Genomic DNA, 24,166 nt, shown 5'->3' with positions numbered 1-24,166 from the left:
GAAACATATCAATAAGGATAGATACACCTTACTTAGATCCTGAAACTAAATGATTAGTCCCTAATTCATCAGCATTTTATTATTTTTTTGAAAATTACATTGCATTTTAAAAAGAAAATTATGAGTTGTGTTTTAAATTACATCGTGACTTCATTGTGTATCATATACAGACAAAATGCTTGGAGTATAATTTTGGCAAAGGTAAGACCTTGTTATAGATATTTTTTATTATAAGAAATATTTTGAAATTTTGCTTTATTTTTCTCATCAGTTTTTCTTTACACAAAGTTTATAAAACAGTACTGGCTATAACTTTTGCTAACTTTTCTATTCAACATTACCATCTGATGCTTTGCTTTACACATATTTTATATGAAATTAGCTTTCAAGAGTTATAGTTCAATTACTGGAGATGTGATAGGTAGATAGACAGATGGATAGATAGATAGATAAATAAATGCTTACCTTAAAGACTAGTTCTCCTACCAAGCCATTCCATGTTCCATCTTCTTGTGGGCTTCCGTACTTGTGATCCGGTGCAACATAAATTTCATAGTTAAAACCCAGGTAGTTAGATAAGGCATCCAAAACATCAATGGAGAAGCCCTGGTATTTCTTCGGCTTACCCAAGACATTTTCAGAGACCATTACAAAAGGTTCTTCCTACATGGAAATAAGAGAAATCCTTGATGTCAATCTATAGTGCTCCCTAAAAGCAAAAATTAATTCTTCAAAGAGTTTTGCTTAGAAACAGCCTAAAAATTGCTTTTGAACTTGAGAGAATTAATTTAGAAATATAACTTATTCGTTATTAATGTGTCATCATATTGAACAATGTTTAATCACTGAATTTCTTTTCACCTCTCATTTAATTACTACTGTATCAAAAATTAGATGAAAATGACTATAAACCTTTAGGGGCCATGAATTCATTTTTTCTTGCCTCTCTCGGACCATTCTATAATCCATTAATAATAAAATTATATTTAAGAAGCCATAAATTTATTGTATCTAAGGCATTTATTATCTATATATGTCAAAATATGTAAAATGATATTTTAACAGATATACTCTACATAAACTCTCTGAAAAGTACAAAAAAACTAAGAACATATAATTTAGCTAAAATTTATAACATTTCCTGGAAGTTATTTGATAAGTAATTTTGAAGTGTGGATATAAACACACATTTCATTGCAAAAATAGCTTCTCTACCATTGCTATGAGAAATTCACTTAAGTTTTTAGTAAACTGTGTAATTTAGTAAATTTAGCAAATTGGTTTCTGCTTCCACCTCTTTTATCACTTTGTGTTTTTGTTCTCTTACAGTTAACAAATTGGCTCCTTTCACTTTTTAGAACACCTGATGTTAAGAAAGCTCAATCGGTTTGTAACATGCTAGCAGACTCAAGAAAATTAGATAATCTATTCTTTAATTTCCTAAACTTGTTCAGAAACCTTTTGGAACAGTAATATTTACAGATAATCATATTTAACAGTAAACCATATATAACAGTATATAAACCTTTTGGAACAGTAATATTGCAGATAACTATATATATATTATATATATATATAACTATAGATATACAACTATAGTTATATAGATAACTATAATATATAACTATATATATATATATTATATATATATATATATATATATAATCTCCCTTCAGGTAGGTTAAAATCTATTCTGGGTTTAAGCCAGAAAACACAAAGATTTTATCCTTGGATCATTTTTCCTTAGGGACTCACATATGAAACTTCACTGAGGTATAAAATAATACTTTCCTTTGATTTTTCATCAAAGATACCAAGTAAGTGCCTTATACTCCTCGCATCCATTATAGGAGTATTGGATACCATAACATTCATTTTTTTCCCTAAAAATTACCATGAGATAAATTTTTGAATTGTCCAGAGCCAAGAGGGCTTCATTTTGCTTCAGTAATGCCTTCTCCTAATTAAAATACAATAGCTAATTATTTTATATCCCTTTTCACTTTGGACACCCAGAAAATCAGTTCTAAGTTTGATGCTCATCTACAACTATGCTGATAGTGTAGTATTTGCATTATTTTTTAAGTCTTGGTTTTCTAAACTACTGATGCTTTCTCTTTTTAAAAATTTGGTCTGGTCAACTGTTTATATCTTAGAGTAAAGTAAATAAGTAAATAAATAGTAAAGGAGGTTGACTGCTATTCCCCAGTAGCTATTCTCTTCCTCACTAATACGTATATATATATATATACACACACACATATATATTATATATACATACATATATATGTATAATAGAGAGATATATTATATATATATTATATTCTATGTATATCCTATATATATTCTATATATATTCTATATTCTACATTATATATATTCTATATATTCTCTCTCTATTCTATATATAGTAGAGAGAGATGCATATGTATATCTATATATATCAATCTATCTATATATTTTTATATTAGCACCTGAGAATAAAGACAATCCATAGTCTCCCTTTAGGCCAGGTGAGACCATGTGACTAATACTGGCCAATGCAGTGTAAGCAGGTACTTTGTGCAACTGTTTTTGCATCTTTCCTCCTTCTTTCCAGCTAGAGTGAACATATAATAGCTGAGGCTCTAGTAACTGTTAAAGCACACAGAGTAGAGAAACAAGACAGAAGGAATCCATGCCCTTGACATGTGAAATGCCATACCAGACTGTAACTCTCTAGGATTCTGGAATATAAGAAAAGAAGAAATTTCAATCTTTTTTTGTTGTCAGGCTCCTGATTGTTATCCCATTACAGTAGTATCTGATGATGATGAACACTGATAGATTGATAGATCAGTAGAAGAGAGGTTGTGAGAATGAATAAAGGTTTCTAGCAATACTGATGTGTTTAATCTAAATGATATCAAATGAGAGAAAAGTAAAGATTCAGTCAATTCCTTAATATTATGTGTAAAAGACATAACATCTTGATGACTCTAAATATATATTTTTAAATGTATAATAATCTTTCAGATAATTGGCAGAATTTGTTACTGTCCATTCAGTTTTATGGACAAAATATACACCTAACCAATGCCTGCTTTGATATGAAATATTGCCCATTTTCTTTTTTTTTATAATAAATTTATTTTTTATTGGTGTTCAATTTGCCAACATACAGAATAACACCCAGTGCTCATCCCGTCAAGTGCCCCCCTCAGTGCCCGTCACCCATTCACCCCCACCCCCCGCCCTCCTCCCCTTCCACCACCCCTAGTTCGTTTCCCAGAGTTAGGAGTCTATATGTTCTGTCTCCCTTTCTGATATTTCCCACACACTTCTTCTCTCTTCCTTTCTATTCCCTTTCACTATTATTTGTATTCCCCAAATGAATGAGAACATACAATGTTTGTCCTTCTCCGATTGACTCATTTCACTCAGCATAATACCCTCCAGTTCCATCCACGTTGAAGCAAATGGTGGGTATTTGTCATTTCTAATGGCTGAATAATATTCCATTGTATACATAGACCACATCTTCTTTATCCATTCATCTTTTGATGGACACCGAGGCTCCTTCCACAGTTTGGCTATTGTGGACATTGCTGCTAGAAACATCGGGGTGCAGGTGTCCCGGCATTTCATTGCATCTGTATCTTTCGGGTAAATCCCCAACAGTGCGATTGTTGGGTCATAGGGCAGTTCTATTTTTAACTCTTTGAGGAACCTCCACACAGTTTTCCAGAGTGGCTGCACCAGTTCACATTCCCACCAACAGTGTAAGAGGGTTCCCTTTTCTCCGCATCCTCTCCAACATTTGTGGTTTCCTGCCTTGTTAATTTGCCCCATTCTCACTGGTGTGAGGTGGTATCTCATTGTGGTTTGGATTTGTATTTCCCTGAGGGCAAGTGATGCAGAGCATTTTCTCATGTGCGTGTTGGCCATGTCTATGTCTTCCTCTGTGAGATTTCTGTTCATGTCTTTTGCCCATTTCATGATTGGATTGTTTGTTTCTTTGGTGTTGAATTTAAGAAGTTCTTTATAGATCTTGGAAACTAGCCCTTTATCTGATACGTCATTTGCAAATCTCTTCTCCCATTCTGTAGGTTGTCTTTTAGTTTTGTTGACTGTATCCTTTGCTGTGCAAAAGCTTCTTATCTTGATGAAGTCCCAATAGTTCATTTTTGCTTTTGTTTCTTTTGCCTTCGTGGATGTATCTTGCAAGAAGTTACTGTGGCTGAGTTCAAAAAGGGTGTTGCCTGTGTTCTCCTCTAGGATTTTGAGGGAATCTTGTCTCACATTTAGATCTTTCATCCATTTTGAGTTTATCTTTGTGTATGGTGCAAGAAAGTGGTCTAGTTTCATTCTTCTGCATGTGGATGTCCAATTTTCCCAGCACCATTTATTGAAGAGACTGTCTTTCTTCCAGTGGAGAGTCTTTCCTCCTTTATCGAATATTAGTTGACCATAAAGTTGAGGGTCCACTTCTGGGTTCTCTATTCTCTTCCATTGATCTATGTGTGTTTTTGTGCCAGTACCACACTGTCTTGATGACCACAACTTTGTAGTACAACCTGAAATCTGGTATTGTGATGCCCCCAGATATGGTTTTCTTTTTTAAAATTCCCATGGCTATTCGAGGTCTTTTCTGATTCCACACAAATCTTAAAATAATTTGTTCTAACTCTCTGAAGAAAGTCCATGGTATTTTGATAGGGATTGCATTAAACGTGTAAATTGTGCTGGGTAATATTGACATTTCCACAATATTAATTCTGCCAATCCATGAGCATGGAATATTTTTCCATCTCTTTGTGTCTTCCTCAATTTCTTTCAGAAGTGTTCTATAGTTTTTAGGGTATAGATCCTTCACCTCTTTGGTTAGGTTTATTCCTAGGTATCTTATGCTTTTGGGTGCAATTGTAAATGGGATTGGCTCCTTAATTTCTCTTTTTTCAGTCTCATTGTTAGTGTATATTGCCTTTTTCTTTAACTTTTACTCTCATCTAATTAGAACCATTGGGGCACCCTGGGTGGCTCAGCGGTTTAGCGCCGCCTTCAGCCCAGGGCGTGATCCTGGGGACCCGGGATCGAGTCCCACATCGGGCTCCCCACATGGAGCCTGCTTCTCCCTCTGCCTGTGTCTCTGCTTCTCTGTCTCTGTCTCTCATGAATAAATAAATAAAATATTTAAAAAAATAATTAGAACCATTGTTTAATATGCTAAATTATATTTACCTAATTTATCTCAAAATTATTTTTAATTCCAATATTATAAGTAAATCCCCAGGCAAATGGATCCTTTTCAGAGGTTTGTTGTCAAAATCGGGTCCTAGAGAAATCAGCTAGAATTGACTAAAAGTATAGAGTAAAAATGGCTACACCAAAGTTCTTTTATAGAGGATTGATGAATTATTAATGAGCATGCTTTTTAAGTTTTATGACTGAAATAAGCTTTTAATACATACTATCACTTCTCTTCTGGATAGATGTTTTTAGTCTTTGTCTTTAAGCTGTTTCACAGATTCGAATCATTATTTGTCAATCTTATCCCAGACCAGTTGTGCTGAATGAGGACAATCATCCAATATACTAGACAGGTAAACATAGCAAGAGAAATTAGATTGAAGGTCTAAGATCTATAATAGAAAAGATACTTTCTCTTTCCCTTCTCTATGGCAATACTGAGTTTGGTTGAATCACTTTTATCTATGCACCTATTTCCAAAATTTATTTATTCATTGACTTATCTATTAACATGAATTGAGCAGCTACAGCATCAAGTTACCACACTCAATATAGTGAGTGTAGCAATCACTGTACTTGATATTGTAGAAAGTCACAGGCATCACTTTCAAAATAATCATAACATAGTTTGGAAAAAGCCACATAGTCAAAAAATACAATACAAAACAAAAGCAAGATGCACCATACCCATTACACATAAAACACCAGAGAAACACAATGGAAACTATAAAAAGAAAAGAAAAGAAAGTCATCATTTTGAGGGCTACCGGCTTTGTACTATTTTAACAGATAAGAAAAATTAGGAAAAAAATTCTCAACTCAAGATCACACAGTAAGTTACAGAACAAAAAGTCCTCATAAATGATTTTACTTCAACTTTATCTCTTTGGACCTCAAATTTTTGAACCCTTTTATTAAAATATAGGGCTCCAGGGATCCCTGGGTGGCGCAGTGGTTTAGCGCCTGCCTTTGGCCCAGGGCGCAATCCTGGAGACCCGGGATTGAATCCCACGTCGGGCTCCCGGTGCATGGAGCCTGCTTCTCCCTCTGCCTATGTCTCTGCCTTTCTCTCTCTCTCTCTCTCTCTCTCTCTCTCTCTGTGTGACTATCATAAACAAATAAAAATTAAAAAAAAAAAGATTTAAAATATAGGTCTCCATAATTCATCTAAATTTTAATGCAACTTAAAGTGGTGTAAGACTGGAAGAGACTCCAGATGCCTTACAGAGAAAAAAAAAATTCCACAGTACTCTCTGAAGGAAGTTTCTGCATTTTAGGTCTTATATTATTCCTTCAAGCAATTGAATACAATGTTTAAAACAAGAGTCAAAGATATCATGTAAAAGGAAATTCTATTTCATATATATATACTCAGATACTGAAATTTTCAGATGCATTCTATAAAAATTATGTTACTATGCTTAAAGAAATATAGGACCAGTTGACAGGAAACCACATGAAGTATCATTACACAATTTGAAAAGAACTAAATAGAAATGTAAGAATTTAGCAAAGAGAATGTTCAAAGTCAAGAATTTAATGACTGAGTTTATCAGCAGATTAGTAACAGATGAAGAGTGAATTAGTGACCTGTAATAGTTCAGAATTAATACCTTTGGGCAAAGGAATAAACAACTAGAAAATCCCAAAGCAAGAGGAAAGAGATTAGAAGCAGAGAGGTAGTCTGATAATCCCAAATAGTGCTAATATTATGAAGAAACAAGAGTTGTCATTCACTATTGCTGGATGTTTAAATTGGTTCAATACTTTAGAAAAACATCTTGACATATCTAGCAGAGAATGGAGATTTTTTTTTTTTTTTTTTTTTATTCATGATAGGCACACAGTGAGAGAGAGAGAGGCAGAGACACAGGCAGAGGGAGAAGCAGTCTCCATGCACCGGGAGCCTGACGTGGGATTCGATCCCGGATCTCCAGGATCGCGCCCTGGGCCAAAGGCAGGCGCCAAACCGCTGCGCCACCCAGGGATCCCTGAGAATGGAGATATTTATAGGCAAATTAGTTTTGCCTGTTTTTGAATGTTACATAAATATTTATCTAGCATGAAGCTATGAATAGCAATGTTACAACAATTTCAATCCTTGGGAATGAACACTTAGAGAATCTTGGGAACCAAAATATATACTTGAGAATGTCTTAGCAGCATTGTTTGTAATGGCTCCAATCCGGAAATAATAAAAATCCAAATCCCCATCGATGTGGAAAAGACAAATATATTGTGGTATATGGATGAAATGTAATACTAAACAGTTTAAAATTTAAGAAACTATAGCGATAGCAATAGCACAAATGGACTTTTAACAAATAATTTATTTAAATTCAACTTGCCAACATGTAGTGTAACACCCGGTTATACTCATCTCAGCATGTGCCTTAGTGCCTGGCACCCAGTCATCCCATATCCCACCCACCTCTCCTTCCTCCAACTCTTTGTTTGTTTCCCAGAGTTAGGAGTCTCATGGTTTGTCTTCTTCTCTAACACAAATGGACTTTTAAAAGAACAATGTTGGGGGCAGCCTTGGTGGCTCAGCGGTTTAGTGCTGCCTTCAGCCCAGGGCATGATCCTGGAGACCTGGGATCAAGTCCCATGTCAGGCTCCCTGCGTGGAGCCTGCTTCTCCCTCTGCCTGTGTCTCTGCCTCTCTCTTTCTATGTTTCTCATGAATAAATAAATAAAATCTTAAAAAAAAAAAAAACAGAACAATGTTGAGTGAAAAAAGTAATACTTGAAGAGAACAGCTGATTCCATTTTTGTAACATTCATAAGCAGGTGGAGTTAACTGTGCAGTTAAGGATTGTCACCCAGGTGAAGATACTTTAGAGAAAATGAAAAAAGTAATCACCTCTGGGTGGTTAGCTCTAAGATGCTGGGGAGGATATGATCAGAAAGATGCACAAGGAGAACTGGTCCCTATGGTAATAACAGCAATCTATTTTTTTTTGTTCTGGACAGTGGTTGTCTGGTTGTTGCTTTATTTTTCATTATTTAATGGTGTGAGCTTTTTTCTGTATGGGTGTTATGTTGCAATGTAAACAAAAATAAAGAAAAAGTATGTTAAGTGAGACCAGATAAAGAAGGACATTGAATCCATATTAAGGGTTTTTTTTTTGCCTTTTATTTGGCAGGGAGCTGTAGCTTTGTGGAAGGGAAACAGCATAATCAGAAAGTAATTTTGAGAACAAAGTATAGAATGAATTGTGGCAGAAGCAAGGTCTAGGGGGCCTTTGCAACAATGCAGATGAATGACAGGAGATTATAGCCTGTGCCTATTTAACATGTATTTCCAAAGTGTATACAGGTGGCTTTGAGTCCTCTATTATACAGATGGTGGGGTGAGGGGTGGGGGTGGGGCAGAAATGATAAAATCCTGCCTTTAAAATTCATTTTCCAGCAATTAGTTTCAAAGAGTATTAATAGAATTGAGTTTAAGCTGGTGAAAACCTGTCTGCCTATTAAGTGAAAACAAATTGCAGATTTCGATTTGCTGATCATTTGGATGACAGATTCTCTAAGCACAATCCTCAGCAATTGGAATAAACAAAGCTTTCACAGAATGCCTGTAGTTTATCAATCTAAGTGCATTAGCATGAGGATTCATAGAACTGCTTGTAGATAAGAATATTTCAGTGGTTTGATAATTTTCATATTAGCAAGGATTTATTCACATCACTTGTTGGGTTATTAGATAATAACTTCATAATTCTGAATTTGTATTCAGTCACTTAAAAAATCACAGGCTAATTGCTTAGTTGATTTACAACACTGTTTGCCACTTGCAGATTTTATAGTTAATTCCTGTATTTTAATAACTATGCAATATTGTTTGCCAGTGATAGAGCTGCAATAAAGTATCTGACATTTCTGATAGGTACAAGCAACAAGCTCTTTTGCCAAAGCTTTACTGAGAGCTGTTTAAAGGTTTTAATATGCATAACTTCACAGAATACCACGCTGGCCAAAACTAGGGATGAGTCACTCGAAATTCCTTACAATTCTGCTCACACGTGCAGCTCAAAGACATTAAAAAGAGAGCAAGAATATTTCTTAATGGCCTGTTTAACTTTTTTTTCCTCATAAAACACACTCCTGGCCAAAGCAAACAAGAGTTGTCTTTTTGCACAGTGTGACCTTATATTTTGCTTAGGAATGGCACATTCCACTTTGATTATAGGTAAAACTAATGATCACCGTTCTCCTTGGAAAAGCATCAATGTTTTTATAGGCCACATATGAACATTTGAAAGTTCTCCAAGTTAAAAAGGCTAATGGCACGGAATTTGTTATTAAAAACATATCAAGATACCAGGATAGTAAAACAAGCATGAAGAGCATCTACAGAGAAATAAACAATCTAGGTGGTGTAAAGGAAAAGAATATTTGAGTTGTGTGGGGAGAAGAAAAGTGGTCACGGGGATATGCAATGAAGATGTCATCAAAGAAGCTTTTGCAAAAGGATTTTATGGAAGAGTAAATATTTAGAAAGTATCACACTAAATGTATCTTTCAAAATCCTTGCTAAACTATTTTAATCATACAACATTCAAGTTATAAATCATAGAAGTAAATTTAAAGAACAATTCTAACTTCCTAAAACCATATATTACTCATTATTTCTGATTCCTCTTTTGTAAGCAATTATTTAAATCACAAAAATACTTTAAATTGAACATAAAGCTAAAGCTATTAGTATGCAAAGTAATTCATTTTAAAAGTAAAATATTTGATGTTATACATTGCTTTCAAATCATGAAATGGTTATGTCTTAGTGACTCACAAGCTAAATGGAGAGTGGCAAAATGAAACAAAATATTCATTTTGTTTTCATGAGAATCCAAAAGAAATATAGAATGTGGTAACTGGGAATACAAGGTTACCAAGGACAAAATGCAATCACTACAATCCTAAGTACAATTCTCATTTATTGATTTTCCCTAGCATGCACTTGAAAACACATTTTAGGAGACTAAGATTTTATGGGCCATATGATTACCATATATAAACTTTGAAATACTAGATTCTCAGTTTGCTTTTTGGCTGCTAGATAATATTTTTGGTTTGGCCCAAGCCTTTATTATTTTGCTCAACTTAACACCTAAGCGAATCCTACAACTGCACGGCCACATGCAAGAGTCAATTCTATCCTATATATATTGTTAAGAGTTTACTAGGTACAGAGTACTTCATAAGTGCAGTTATCCCAAGAAAAAGTATCAAGAACACGTTTTGAGATATAGCATATTGCTACTGCAATGAGTGGCTATCCCAAATATAAGAAATCTACAAAAATATTAAAGCGAAGGACTTGGTAACATTTGGCTCCAGAATGATGACATTTATAAACTCTCTGCTTCCTGTTAAAAAATATTGCCAAAAATAGTAATGTTAATAAATGTCAGCAGAACCTCAGGACAAGACTTAATTTCCATCAGGATATAAAAGCATTTAATAAATATAAGCTAAAGCTAATTAAATATCAAAATACAGTGAAAGCCATATAAAATAAAACTTGGAATGCTTATGACTAGTGGTTTGGTTTTGTTTTTAGAGAAAGACAGTACATGAGAATGCTCTTGGGGGAAGGGCAGAGAGAGGATCTTAAGCAGGCATACCAAGCACGGAGGCCAATACAGGACTCAATCTCATGATCTGGAGATCATAACCTGAGGTTAAATCAAGAGTTAGATGCTTTAACTGGCTGAGCAACTCAGGCCCCCCTGACTAGTGGTATTTCTATCCAAAATAATATGACTTACAGGAAAATAGTAGAAATTCAGATTTTTTTTAGTCCTTGAAAGGAACATTAATGCTGGGCATACACTAAGACTATGATAGTGAATTAAAAAAAAAACAATAAACAGATACCTCTATCCTTCTAGACCTAAATCATAATGGGAGCAATAGACAATAAATGAAGTAAGTAATATGTATGTTATGTCAGATGATGATAAGTGCTATAGGGGAAAATTAATGAAATAGTGAGAACAAAGAGCATGTGAAGCATGTGAGGAAAGGCAGTAATTTCAATCAGGAAGAGCCTCTGTAAAAAGAACATTCTAAGGCAGCCCGGGTGGCTCAGCGGTTTAGTGCCGCCTTCAGCCCAGGGCATGATCCTGGAGACAGGGGATCCAGTCCCACATCGGGCTCCCTGCATGGAGCCTGCTTCTCCCTCTGCCTGTGTCTCTGCCTCTCTCTCTGTCTCTCATGGATAAATAAATAAAAAATAAAAGAACATTCCAGACTGAAAAAAGAGTACGTACAAATGTGTTAGGCAAGATTATCTCTGACATGTTTGAGACACAGAGGGATACTAGTGTGGCAGGAACCTATGGAGCTAGAGTCAGATAGGAAATATCTGAGAAGTAATGGCTGTGTATCATCAGATGGAGCTTAAACAGGGTCTTTAAACCCAAAATGACTTTAGCTGTTAGTTCCATTAAGATGGGCAGCCCAATGGTTCCAGGCAGGGGAGGGACATGATCTAATATGTTTAACAGTGTACAAGACAGCTGACAGTTACTATTAACATTAGGTTGGAAGGAACAAGATAGAAGCTAGGAGATCAATTAGGAGTCCTTTGCAGCAAACCAGAAGTGAGCTGATCATAACTTGGTAGGAAAATTGATTTAATGAGAAGTAATTGGATTGTCAGTTACTCTTGAAGGTAGAGTTCATGGGATTCAAGGATATACTAAATGTGAGGTTGTAAGCATTTAGTGTGAAGTGATGTAATTCTATGCCATACATCCTGAGACCATCAGTAGAGGCATCAGTCTTCAAAAGAGTATGGACTTCTGAGACTCTCCTTGAACATTCTTTATTTGGGGGTATGTATCAAAGTTCCATTAAAGGAATGAAAACTTTCAATCAATAAAGTCCTTAAAGTGAATGTTCAATATGGAACCAAAGATAGTATTTTCTAAAAACCTACAGCACTGAATACAAAATCCATACACATTCAAATTTATAGAATAAAGCATGAAAATGTGTACTTTCTTTCTTTTCCTGCATATTTGTGACTCATATAATCAGTTAAGGGGGAAAATTATATTTATTGGAAGCTATTGCAATCACTAAAATCATCTTTAAAAACTAGACTTTAAAGGGACAAAATTCAATAGCAAACACTTTATTTTTGTTCTCTTAACACACCTTTGGAAAATACGTCTTAACATAAGATGAGTTATTTTATTTATTGTTCATCAGATTGACAAAGATGAAAAAGAATGTTAATGTTTATCAACAAACATGTGAAGAAACAGGCTTTCTTATACACCACTTCTGTGAGTTAAAATTGCAACAGCTTTTCAAGAAAACAAATTCAAATTTGTAGGAAGGCACATGTCTTCAAATTTTCATATTATTTCTCCTGGTAATTTTACACTTAAGAGAATAATCATAAATAAGCAAAATATGTATCTAAAAGAATGCTCATTGCAACCTCTGCAGTGAGAACTTGAAAACAAAGGAAACACTCAACAATTACAGATTTTTTTTTTTTTTAAGTGTATCTGTATGATCAATGAGTACACAGCACATTCAGTCATCAACCTCAGTGTCTCTGCGCCCTGGCACCTAGCCATCTGTTTAGTGCTGGGCTGAAGGTTGTTTTCTTAAACCAAGAATAACAATTTTTTAAAGTTTGGGATTGGTTTATTTTCATTAGTCTCCTAGAAAGATTAAAAATATCACTTTAAAAATTGTTTTCATTTGCATTCTCATATATTTCAGTGAGTGAGAAAGAAAAAATGTTGAATTTCAGTTGGCATGTTGGGAATTATATACAAGGGTGGATAAATTAATGAAATTTAAGCAAGTATAAAGATAATTCATCAAGTAGCTGGGGGGAAACTATTGATCACATCTGGTGTGCAAAAAGTATTTATTTACATTAAGAATATTCATGCATATATTGCTAAATAAGAAAATGTACAAAACTATCTATGACTGTGTGTGTCTTAGTTCAGGCTCTAACAAATCACCATGAACCAAGTGACTTAAACAATACTTATTTCACACAGTTGGCTAGAAGTCCAAGATCAAGGTGCTGGTAGATTTAGCATCTAATGAGGGTCTTGGTTGCCCACCTCACTTGGCAAAGACATGAGAGATCATCCTTCTTGTGTCTCTTCTTATGAGGGCTCTTCTCTCATATCCTATTTGCTCTCAAAAGCCTCACCTAAAATACCATCACACTGGGGATCCAGCTTCCACATATGAATTTTCAGTCCATAGAACTGTGTGGTTTAAAAGTTGAAAAATAATGACAGTAGTAATAATAGCAGCAAACATCTGTATAGGACTTACTATATGCTGGGCATTTTTCAGATGCTTTTGGTATACTTATGCCCAATAGTCCTGTGAGTTTAGAATCATAATTATCTCCATGATTATGGGTAAAGTAACTTAATTTTGTTTAGCTAGTAAGTGATAGACACTAAAATATTAGGAAGTTTTTGTTGGAGGAATTATGAATGATTTGTTAATTTTTGTTTGTCACATTTTCTAAGTTGTTGTCATTGAATATATATAATACTTATTTCAACACTTGTCTGGTAAATCTAAAGTATGAGGGAAAGGCCAGGGTTGGGAATAAAAATTTGTTTATAATTTTCAAGAAAGTTGATTTGGTGTAAAGTATAGCAAGAGTCAAAAATGGAATTCTGGAAGAAGACTCCAGTGAAGGATGTGGAAGGCATAGAGTGGTCAGAAGAGAATCAGGAGAAGACACTGCTGGAAGACTCAAGAGAGGACATGGTTCCCAGGAGTAAGTTGGCAGAGGATTCTATTAGAGGTGATTGGTACAGAGAAATAAAACCTGAAAACGTCCATCTCATTTATCAAGTATGAGATCATGACAACCTTTTGAAAAGCACTTTTTTTTGAGAAGTCAAAAGAGAAGCCCAATTTCAGTGGTTGGAGAATAAAAAAATGAAGTAGAGACAGAACCAGTCTGAGACACGGATATGAGAAAGAATTCATAGAATACAGGGAGTTCAGGGTCAAAGAATATTTTGTTTTGTTTTGTTTTTTTAACTCAAAACATATTTCAGGTGAAGGGAGGAAGCAAATAAAAAATACTAACAATAATAAAAAGCTTACATGAGGCCTGTGCTCATCCTTATTACTTGATGTTCATCATCTCACTTAGTTCTTGGAATACTCTGGTATTGTTACTACCATTTTATAAAAGGGAGAACCGAAATATGGGAGAGAATAGATAAATAATGTGCCCGAGCCCACAATCTAGTGAGAAAGATTGAAATTTGAATCTGGTGTTGTCTGATACAAAAGTCTGTATTCTTAACTGTTAATTTAGACTGCCTTCATCAGCATTTGGGTGTATATACATGCTTGGGGTGTGGGAAATGAGCTGCAGAAACTACATGGCAGATATAAGAAAAAAAAAACCATCTTTTAACACATGATGGTGTCTAAATCAATCAATCTTTCTCTCTTTCTACACTCTATATTCTCAAATTCCTTTTCATTTCTAAAGTAGAGTTATTTACAGATTCTTCTTCCGATTCATACTTCAACTTTAGTCAGCATATTGATGGGATTGCAGTTTTCCACAAAGATTATTTTAAAGTGAAAACATTTAAAATCTTTTTGAACTTCTCTTATCTGACTAAAGCAGAGCCTTCTGAAAGTATAAATGCCACTAACCCTGCTCCAAGGGAGTTTCCTGTAAATTCCAGGAAGGAGATAGACTTCTCATTCTCTTTAGCATTAAGCAAACCATAGAGCCTTCCATACTTTCCTTTTGGAAGTCCAACCCCTTGTTAATCTGCCTATTGCACATTAATGCAGAGGTTCTCAAACATTAAACCTAAGAGGGTAGAGGAAAAGTTTTTCTCCCAACTGTCTCAAGCCTTTTCTGGACAAAGATGGTCTCTTCCCTGTAAAGGAGACCTGGTACCTAGTAATTTCACGAAGTCCATTCTATACCCTCTGAAGAAAATGCACTCACTATTCCTGCCACTGGCCTGCCTGATCTAAGGTTTCAAGAATAAGGTGACAGGCTTTCTATTTCTAGTGAGTTGAATGTTTTCTGAAGGATGTACCTTTTTCTTTTGATTTTGTTATGAAGCACAGTGGGAAACTTAAAAGAAAAGATCTCCTGCATAGAAGGCAGAAACATAACAGTAAGGTTATGATTAGGTATGGCAGACAGGTGCTGATTTTTAAAAATAAGAAACAAACCTGGGGGGATTTACAAATTGTAAAAGTTCAGAAGTCTGAACTTTTAGCTACAAAGACAATATTCTGTTTCACAAATTAATGTGATATTAAAAAGATTGCTTGAAATGTTATTAAAATTAATATTAAAGCACATAAAAGTGACCTCTGTACCAGCTCTTACCAGGACTGTGGGTATGAATTAGAGTTTTGAATTAATTATAGGGATTGATATTAAGGAATTAGAGGTAGGTTCTGGTAATTTACTGGGAAATGTAAAGATGTAGAAAACTTTTTTTTTCCTTTGCTATTAGCCTAAACCAGCCCTAAAACTTATCTTGTCTATAAGATCCTTCATTTGATGGAGCAAAAGTCACTTAGCAGTGTCAAAACAAACAAATAAACAAACCCAAAACATTGGTCCTATTTATTCTTACATTCCTCAAGGAGATGCTCTAGGTGTGTTCCCAAATGTAATACTATGTGTATTAAGTGTTTCTTAGTTCCTGGAGTTGATAACCAAAGGTCATTCTTAAAATTTTAAAGGACTAATAAAACAAAGGTGAGATATTTTCAAACTCTGTTTTTTTTTTTTTAAGATTTTATTTATTTATTCATGAGAGAGAGAGAGAGAGAGGCAGAGACACAGACAAAGAGAGAAGCAGGCTTCATGCAAGGAGCCCAACGTGGGACTCAATCCCACGACTCTAGGATCATGCCCTGGGCTGAAGGTGGTGCTAAACCACTGAGCCACCCCGGCTGCCCCAAACTCTTTGTTCTTGATGTCTGATCACTTTTTTATTCTCCTGACTTTTAAAAAAGTAAAAGACCTTCCTTTTAAATACTAATCGGTTGCTTCTTTATTCCCCAAAGACTTCAGACCATTCTGCTTCAGATCTTCATTTTCTTGAGGGCTTCATTGACCATGGCCTTGGAGATTACACGTGGCTCAGAACAACATACAGCTTGTTTTTTTTTTTTTTTTTTTTTTTAAGATTTTATTTATTTATTCATGCGAGACAGAGAGAGGGAGAGAGGCAGAGACAGAAACAGAGACATAGGCAGAGGGAGAAGCAGGCTCCATGCAGGGAGCCCAACGTAGGACTCCATCCGAGTCTCCAAGATCACACTCTGTGCCGAAGGGGGTGCTAAACCGCTGAGCCAGCCAGGCTCCCACAACTTGTTATTTTTAACTGAACTGTGGAGCACATTACTCTACATAAGAATCAATGGGAAAAAAATAGTTTGAACATCCCATTTTCCCATTTCAAATATCATGCCACTAGCAATGATTAAATTTTTTTTAAAAAAGAGAAGAAAAATAAGCAACCACAAAAAAATACCTTAAAATCTACCCAAGAAAAAAAATCCTAAAATATAAAGTTCATTTTCTCCTGCTAACTTCCATCACCCAGAGAACCTGAAATTCCTTGCTAAAAGATTTTAAATGCACAAGAATCACAAATTCCTTTTCCAGCTTGGTTGCCTTGTCTTTCCAGGTTAAAATAATTAGTACACAGTTACATGGAGATGCTGTGAAACACCACATTACAGCCCAAACCTTGTTGTATTACAGCTGATCATTAAAAAACCCAAGGGGTGTATTCTGAATGAGTACACATTTACCTTTCCTTCCTTGACCAACTTTTCCATTTCTGGGACCTCCATGCAGTATGGTGGTTCTCTCCTTGACTGACTCCTACCTCCCTAGAAGGAGCTGAATTTTAGTAGCTCTTTGTGTTCTAGAAGCTGTCAGATGAGTAAGCTATTCCCACGTTGAATGCTTTTTGGAAGTGTCTCTTCATTTTAGTCAACCCTAGAGCCCCATTTAGTGACATGGATGGAGATTTGATAAATGGTTCCCTATTGGTCAAAACTTGTTCCTGTTCCTGTGGAAGAATCTGAATCCCACTTGAGCACTTGAGGTCTAGCTTCCTCACTGGTAAGGCTGCCTCCAACTCTATGGCTCTTTGAGAGGCACTGGGAAAGTACATTAAGTTTTCTCAAAATTTATTTCCTTTGTAAACAGAAATCTGATTATTACATTTTAATTCAAAACCATCTCTCCCCAGTGATTGGGAAGATTTCTAAAACATAAGCAAAGACAACTTCCTGTGACTTTCTTTTTTTTTTTTTTTTTTTGCATCTGTTTACACAAGACTAATTTAGGTCAGCAATAAAACAGCAACACCACCAACACGCTTTTGAATTTCAGAGGTGGCAGATGAATATTCATCTTCCTAATAAAAAGCTGGACTTTTTGAGAGGTCCGAGTAACAGATCAGTCACCAAAATAGGGTCGCCTGCTTTCGGCTCAGGATGTGATCCGGGTGTGATCCCGGGGCCCTGGGATGGAGTCCTGCATTGGGCTCCCTGCGGGGAGCCTGCTTCTCCCTCTGCCTCTGTCTCTGCCCCTCTCTCTGTGTCTCTTATGAATAAATAAATAAAATCTTAAAAAGGGCACCAAAATAGCAAGATACATGGGACTACCCACTTTATATAAGTCATATATATAAATATCTATTAATTGCTACATAATTCAAAGATAAACATATGCTTTTTACATATCCTTTCAAAGTCCTGGTAGAGGGGCAGCCTGGGTGCCTCAGCAGTTTAGTGCTGCCTTCAGCCCAGGGCCTGATCCTGGAGACCTGGGATGGAGTCTCGCGTCCGGCTCCCGGCATGGAGCCTGCTTCTCCCTCTGCCTGTGTCTCTGCCTTTCTCTCTCTCTCTCTCTCTCTCTCTCTCTCTGTGTTTCCCATGAATAAATAAAATCTTAAAAAAAAAAATCTTTGCATATATTCCTCAAGTGCCTGTTTATAAAAATCACCTTTATCCCTTTTCTCTCACATAAGATGGGTACAATCAGCAGAAGAGACAAAATATGTTTACAATACAAAGCTGTGTTTACTGATTACACTGTTTCAATAACAAAAGTGAAACGATTTTATCGAAACTTCAGGCTAGATTAGGGTTATAATGATGGTATCTTTAGGTTGTTGATGCATATTACCTAAATTATATCATGCTAACCTCACTTTCACAAATTTCTAATTGAATTGTCTCCAAGGGGGCTCTTTAAAAAGAATACCTTACACACAGGCTACTGGAGTTTTCTGTATTTCAATTTTATTTATTTCAGGCAATATTCCTATTTATTTTCAGGAAGTAAATACCCCTATTTACTTTAAATTCTTGATGTCTGCATAAATTTGCATATACTCTTTACATTGTTGGATCTCCCTACCCCTTTATATATGTCTTGATAATCCTTGCTCATCTTTCAAAAATAATTGTGTCATCCTTTAAGCCTCTTTCCCACTACCCTACCCATGAGTTAGATGCCTCTTTTATTTCTTTTAACACCCTGAGCATAACAAGAACTAACACACACACAGACAAACACACACACACACACGCACATATATCACATATCATATATATGTGTGTGTGTGTGTGTGTTAGTTCTTGTTATGCTCAGGGTGTTAAATTATATATTTATAATATTTTATTTAAATAAATAAAATTTATTTTATTATATATAATATTATATATAATATAATAATATAATTATATAATTGATTATATAATTGATTATATAATTATATAATTATAATTACATAATTATATAATTAAAATAATATTATTACAATATATAATATATAATAAATATTTAATATTAAATATTTAATAACAAATATTTAATATTAAATATTTATAATATTTTATTTATTTTATTTAAAATAAAATATATTTACAACATATTTTGTTGTCTCTTCTGCTGATTGTACCCATCTTATGTGAGAGAAAAGGGATAAAGGTGATTTTTATAAACAGGCACTTGAGGAATATATGCAAGCGATGGCCTATGCAAATGATGTAATTTATAGCAACACTGGAATATGTGTACACTTTAATGCTGACTGAATAAAGTCATCATGAGAATTGATGCATGACAAGGGCTTGACAATGTCTTATTCTTTCTCATCACACCAATTCTTAAGATGATAGTTGTCATGCACACAACATATTGTGTGTGTGTGTGTGTGTGTATTGAACTTACAACCCTGAGATACTACGTTCCAGGCTGTTAAAAGTATTTTTATTCTTTGCATACATTATTCCTTTAATTTCCCTAGCAGCTCTATGTGATAGATAGTATTATTATTTCCATTTTACAGATTAAGAAACAGAATTAGAGAGAGTTGGAGAACTGGGGATTTCAATATAATTCAGTTCCAGACTGTTCTTTTATATTTTTTCTTTTTAATAACTGAATTGAGATATAATTCACTCATTCAAAGTATTCACAATCAAAGGCTTCAGTATATTCACAGACATGGTACCATTACTACAATTGGTTTTAGAACATTATTACCCAAAGAAATCCAGTTCCCATTAACCATCACCTCCCAACCTCCCCCTAATCTTTTCCAGCCTTAAATAATCACTAATCTACTTTCTATGCCTATACATTTGCCTATTCTTGACTTGTGACATAAATGGAATCATATAACATGTTATATATTGTAACTGATACCTTTCATTTAGCATAAAGTTTTCAAGGTTGACCCATGTACAATGTTATCAATGCTTTAGTTTATTTTATTACAAAATAATATTCCATTTTATGGGTATACTGCTTTTATTTGTTCATTCTTCATTTGATGGACATTTCGGTTGTTTCCATTTTATTTTTGCTATCATCAATAAAGCTATGAATATCTGTGTACAAGTTTTTGCGTGGATATGTTTTTATTTCTCCTGGGAATATATCGAAAGTGGAATTTCTAATTTCTGAGTCATATGGTAACTCTGTGTTTAACCATTTGAGGAACTGCCAAACTGTTTTCTGAAGTACCTACAGTATTTTAGATTCCAGCTAGAAATGTTTGAGGGTTCTAGTTTCTCCACAACCTTGTCAACAGTTGCTATTACCTGTCCTTTTGATTTATAACTATCCTAGAGGGTATGAAATAGTACTTCATCATAGTTTTGAGTTGCATTTCCATGATGGCAAATAGTTTTGGGAATCTTTTCATGTGCTTATTGACCATTTGCATACCTTCGTTGAAAAATTATCCTTGAAATCCTTTGCCCATTTTTAATTGTGTTATTTTTCTTCTTCATCTTGAGTTATTCCAACTTTATTATTTATGTATACTAAAGCAAGTCCCTTATCAGAAATATGATTTGCAAATATTTTCTACCAAGCTGTGGGTTATCTTTTCACATTTTTTGATTCTGTACTTTGAGCATAAATGTTTTTAATTCTGATGAAATCCAGCATTTTAGTTTTTTTTATTGTTTGTATTTTGAGTGTCATATTTAAGAATCTATCACTAAAATAAAGTTACAAAGATTTACACCTATGTTTTGTTCTAACAGTTTTATAGATTTAACACTTATGTTTCAGTTTATGGTCCATTTGGAGGTTTTCTTGTTTTTTTGTTTTGTGTTTTTTTTTGTTGTTGTTGTTGTTTGTTTGCTTGTTTGTTTTGTGACCAGCATGGAACCCAATGTGAGGCTTGAACTTATAACTCTGAGATCAAGACATGAGCTCTGCCTGTCCCTCTGATTAAACAACTCTTGATTGGGAATTTAGGGGTGAGGAAGTCCTGTCTTCTTGGGAAAACCTGCTTTGAGTGGAGATTCCATCAAGTTGAGTAGGGCAGGAAGCGAGGTGGAAGGGGAAGGAGTAGAATGAAGTAAGGATGCCACAGATTCTTGTTGCTCTTACTGAGTTGTAGATTTTCTTGAGTAAATGTTACTTCATTTTCCGTATGTCCTTAGAAAAATATCTAGACTTTAAATGGTTTGTTTTACTTATTTGTTTATTTATTTACTTACTCACTTAATTTTTTAGTTGTTTTGCTGGGAAGTGGGTCCATGAACTCATTCTGTCAGGTTGGAGGTAGAACTCCTCCAGGGACTATGTCCTTAACCACAACACTTATGTTGTGTACTTTCAATGTAGCATTTAGGACATAGTACTTATTGTATTTTATTGTAACTTTCAGTTTACTTTATACAATATTCCCTGGAGACTTCCCCAGCCAGAGCTGCCATTTTTGCCTGAAGCCCTGAACCAAACTGTATTATTTATTAATTTTTCCAAAGGAGCCCTCTTCAGACATTGCTGTGGGAGCTACCAGAGCTTGCCATCTTCCTGCTGTGAGTACCTGTCCCGTGGAGCCTCTTGTCAAGCTTACTCTTTCAGTTCCTAACTTTGTCTCTAGTCTCAGGAGGCTGATAGGCTGAGACCCTAGGAAAGCTTAAATCTCTGTGGAGGTTCAAAATGCTGAAGGTTTTCAAATAGCAAAAACTGGGACTATGTCCTTAGCAAAAAACTGAGGACAATGAATTTCAGGGCTATTGCTGAAGTATTTTCTTAGTTACTTATTAATATATAATCTATTTAAAGCTAGCCTAGAATCAAATACAATTCTTATGAGACAATATAATTAGATACACAGACTTCCAGAAATTTTTACAGTTTATAATTAAGGGCTTTTTTTTCCTCAGGTATTGTTTGTTGTTGCTGTTCATTTTTCTTCTAGAAAGCACCAGCTTCATTAGCAGGAGAGTTGTGGTGACTCTAATTAGCAGGTTTTCAAATTAAGGTATAGTAACTAGGCCTAAAGTTCATGATTCTGCAATTCATGTGTCTTTGTCTGCCTTAGGGTCCTATAAATAATTTCCCACAAAAATCTGAAGATTGATGACAATGATGAATTATACCTTTGTGATCACCCATGTTCATTTTTTATATTCTTCAATTTATATATCACCGTTCTACTGCAGAGACAATACATCTTATATTTAAAAACACTGTTTTTAGCTAACTGCTTTCACATAATTTAACCTATTTACTCATAAAAAAACCTATTTGATCTCACTGAAGGCCAGTTTCATTATTCTCCTTTTATAGACAGAAAAACTGAGGTTCAAAATATCTCCTTGGTTTCCATAAGTTAAATGACTTATTAAGTAGAAAAGCTGGAACTTGTACTGACATGTTTTGACTGGTAAGGCCAGAACTCTTTTCAGTATATGTCAAATGCTTTGTATGAGTGTTTGAGGAGAAAAGACTGGTGGAGAAAAGGCAATGATATAGGCTGAAGTGCTTCCCATAAGAAGTATTATTTTTTTATTATAATGTGTCTCCAGAAGAAACTAAGTGCATTCCTTGATCTTATACTGACATATATAAATTACTATTTCTAAACTTCATACTTTCTTGTAGACTGTACAAGTTGAGAATCTGCTGCTTAGATATCAGCCATAATCCCCCCTTTTTTTCAGAGATCTCTGATTTATTTATTTTATTTATTTTATTTTTTAATTTAAATTCAGTTTGCCAACATAATGTCCCTAAACATTAAAAAAGTTTTATTTGGGGATCCCTGGGTGGCGCAGCGGTTTAGCGCCTGCCTTTGGCCCGGGGCGCGATCCTGGAGACCTGGGATCGAATCCCACGTCAGGCTCCCGGTGCATGGAGCCTGCTTCTCCCTCTGCCTGTGTCTCTGCCTCTCTCTCTCTCTCTCACTGTGTGCCTATCATAAATAAATAAAAATAAAAAAAAAATGAAAAAAAAAATAAAAAAGTTTTATTTGTATTTAATGTAAGAAGATTTAGTAAGTTTCTGAAGAGAAGCAGTCCAAGAGAAAATAAAAGGTTTTCTTCTTCTATTTGGATTTTTCTTTCCTTAGAAGATCATGAACTATATAATTGTAGCCTAATTTGCTCCTTTTCTCTTTATCCATTATCCTGATTTTGCCTAATTCCATACTTCCTGCAGGCTGGGAAAATGAATTATGAAATATCAGTGTACTTGGAAGTGAAAATATTTTGGGAAAAGGGCCACCACTGACTGACTGCCTCCAAGACCGAGAGAATATTAGATGAATAAGTATTATTTGTAACTTCTTATCATATATTATCTTGCTATTTTGTAATACAAGTGATCCTTGATGTTTTTGAGTTAAAGATCTTTATTTCTTTACCCTAAAAGCAGGTAGTTATTTGGACACATTGCAAGTGTGTTAAGTCATTTCCTAGTGTCAATTCTGTCAAAAGATTCTCTCCATCTTCCACCCTCCAAGTTTTTTCCATGAGACATTTAGGGCATATATAATAATCCTTCACATTTTGAGGGCTACACCTCAGGTAGTTCTCTGCCAGGGAAGCATTTCCTTATATCCCTGGTTCAGCTATGCGTTAATGCCTCTATTTAGATATTGTCAATTTTCCCCAACAGATGTCCTGTTCTATGCAATGATCATGCTATTTTGTATCTCTGCATCCCTAGAGCCTAGCATAATGCCTGGCATGGAGGGGATGCTGAATCAGTAATGTTGGGTTAATATATCGGTGAATGGTTGGAAAGGCTAAGGAGACACATTTGGAACACTGAATGGGGTGGGCCCTGGGATATGGTTACTAGAGGAGGCAGAGAGGTAGCAGAAATCCATTCCTGCCTCCCTCGCTAAGGTGAGCAGAAGGAGGGAATTCTGGGAGAAGGAATAAACAGCATCAAAATCTATAAAAACTGAATGCTGTGATTTTTCAGTCATTTAGGCTTTGACTGTGGAGGAGTGATGGACCCAGCCACAGTGATTTTCGAGCACTGGGAAGTATGAGAAACTAAAGTATCCTTCAGAAGGGAACGGTGAAAATCAGGAAGCTTAGTGACTTGTTCAAGATGTAAGTAAAACAAATAAAGGGGTCTCTAGCAT

The 24,166-nt window shown here is 35.0% G+C and overlaps 1 protein-coding gene across 3 annotated transcripts in view; it reads right to left on the bottom strand.

Moving 5' to 3' along the window:
- The window catches only part of GRID2 (glutamate ionotropic receptor delta type subunit 2), a 1,466,011-nt gene that overhangs the window by 347,983 nt on the left and 1,093,862 nt on the right, over positions 1-24,166 (bottom strand). For all 3 annotated transcript variants that reach the window (XM_072810836.1, XM_072810835.1, XM_072810834.1), the window contains exon 10: positions 466-663. In XM_072810836.1, the coding sequence (XP_072666937.1) occupies positions 466-663 (198 nt within the window). The remainder of the gene's footprint in view (positions 1-465; positions 664-24,166) is intronic.

The sequence above is a fragment of the Canis lupus genome, chromosome 33, assembly GCF_048164855.1.
Source record: "Canis lupus baileyi chromosome 33, mCanLup2.hap1, whole genome shotgun sequence".
NCBI classification, from domain to species: domain Eukaryota; kingdom Metazoa; phylum Chordata; class Mammalia; order Carnivora; family Canidae; genus Canis; species Canis lupus.
Note: the sequence above shows the minus strand (reverse complement) of the source record. Positions and strands in the feature narration are given on the sequence as shown.